The 1,530-nt window shown below is 62.8% G+C and overlaps 1 protein-coding gene across 1 annotated transcript; it reads left to right on the top strand.

Moving 5' to 3' along the window:
* Window positions 1-262: 262 nt before the first annotated feature.
* On the top strand, window positions 263-1,490 carry LOC130588557 (adhesion G protein-coupled receptor B2-like; the record flags this gene model as incomplete). The annotated part of the gene is made up of 3 exons (XM_057389467.1): window positions 263-427; window positions 523-624; window positions 1,384-1,490. Coding segments are annotated over 3 exons (374 nt in total), but the record flags the coding sequence as incomplete, so codon positions are not given.
* Between the last annotated feature and the right edge of the window lie 40 nt (window positions 1,491-1,530).

Genomic DNA, 1,530 nt, shown 5'->3' with positions numbered 1-1,530 from the left:
CAGGATGGACATCCACACCAGGATGGACATCTGATCAGGATGGGCACATCCGCACCAGGATGGACATCTGAGCAGGATGGACATCTGACCACAACGGGCATCCACACCAGGATGCCAATCTGCTCGAAAAGACCTTTCAATCACCGCCCCGCGGATCTCCCACCCCGCGGATCTCCCACCCCGCGGGATCTCGGGGCTCACACCTCACGCCTCGCGGGTGCCGCTGTCCCCTGCGTGTCCCACAGTGTCCCCATCCCCACAGCAGACAGCAAGTGGGGTCCTTGGAACCACTGGAGCCTGTGCTCCAAGACCTGCGACACCGGCTGGCAGCGGCGCTTCCGCATGTGCGAGGGCACCGGAGTGCAGGGCTACCCCTGCGAGGGCACCGGCGAGGAGGTCAAGACCTGCAACGAGAAGAAGTGCCCAGGTACGGGGACAGTGCCAGCCGGTGTCCCCAGAGCTCGGTGACACCCCGAATCCCCGAATTTTGGGTGGCGCTGATCCCCCGTTTTGCTCCCCCAGCCTACCACGAGATGTGCAAGGATGAGTACGGGATGATGATGACCTGGAAGAAAACGGCTGCGGGGGAGATCATCTACAACAAATGTCCCCCCAACGCCACAGGTGACACTGGGTGGCCCCCGGCTGGGAGGGGGGCTGGGGGTGGGGGGTGGCGTTGGGGTGGAGAACCTCCAAACCCGGGGTGGGGGGCATGAGGGACAAGTGGCCCAAACCCCTCTGACCCAGAGTAAGGGGTCGTGGGTGGCATTGGGGTTGAGAACTCCCCAAATCCAGAGGCAAAGGGTGTCATTGGGGTCAGAAACTCCCAAATCTCAGGGACAGAGGGTGACATTGTGGTCAGGGGCCCCCAAATCCTGGATCAGAGGGTGGCATTAGGATCGGGAACCCCCAAACCCCAGGGGCAGAGGGTGGCATTGGGACTGCACGCTCCCAAATCCTGGAGTAGAGGGTGTCATTGGGGTCAAGCCACCTGGAGCGGGGCAGGGACTGTGGGTAGTATTGGGGTCAGGAACCCCCAAATCCTGGAGCAGAGGGTGGCATTGGGATCRRGAACCCCCAAATCCTGGAGCAGAGGGTGGCATTGGGATCGGGAACCCCCAAATCCCAGGGCAGAGGGTGACATTGAGGCCAAAGGCCCCCAAATCCCAGGAACAGAGGATGGCATTGGGGTCAGGAACCCCCAAATCCTGGAGCAGAGGATGGCTTTGGGGTGAAACCCCAAAACCCCAGGAGTAGAAGGTGGCACTGGGGTCAAACCCCCCCAAACCCCCCAGCCTGGAGCAGATCAGGGGGACGGTGGGTGACATCGGGGACACGGAGGGTGACCCCAGTGCCGGCCCCAACCCCAAATTTCCGTGGCAGGGTCCGCCAGCCGCCGGTGCCTGCTGAGCCCCCATGGGGTGGCCTATTGGGGTGTGCCCAGCTTCGCCCGCTGCATCTCCCACGAGTACCGATACTTGCATCTCTCAGTAGGTGCCCGCTCCTGTCCCCTGTCCCTGTCCCTGTCCC

This window comes from Malurus melanocephalus, unplaced genomic scaffold (genome assembly GCF_030028575.1).
Source record: "Malurus melanocephalus ecotype Western Australia unplaced genomic scaffold, MMel_1.1 scaffold_6513, whole genome shotgun sequence".
NCBI classification, from domain to species: domain Eukaryota; kingdom Metazoa; phylum Chordata; class Aves; order Passeriformes; family Maluridae; genus Malurus; species Malurus melanocephalus.
The sequence above is the reverse complement of the archived record's forward strand: the minus strand, read 5'-3'. Positions and strand labels throughout refer to the sequence as shown.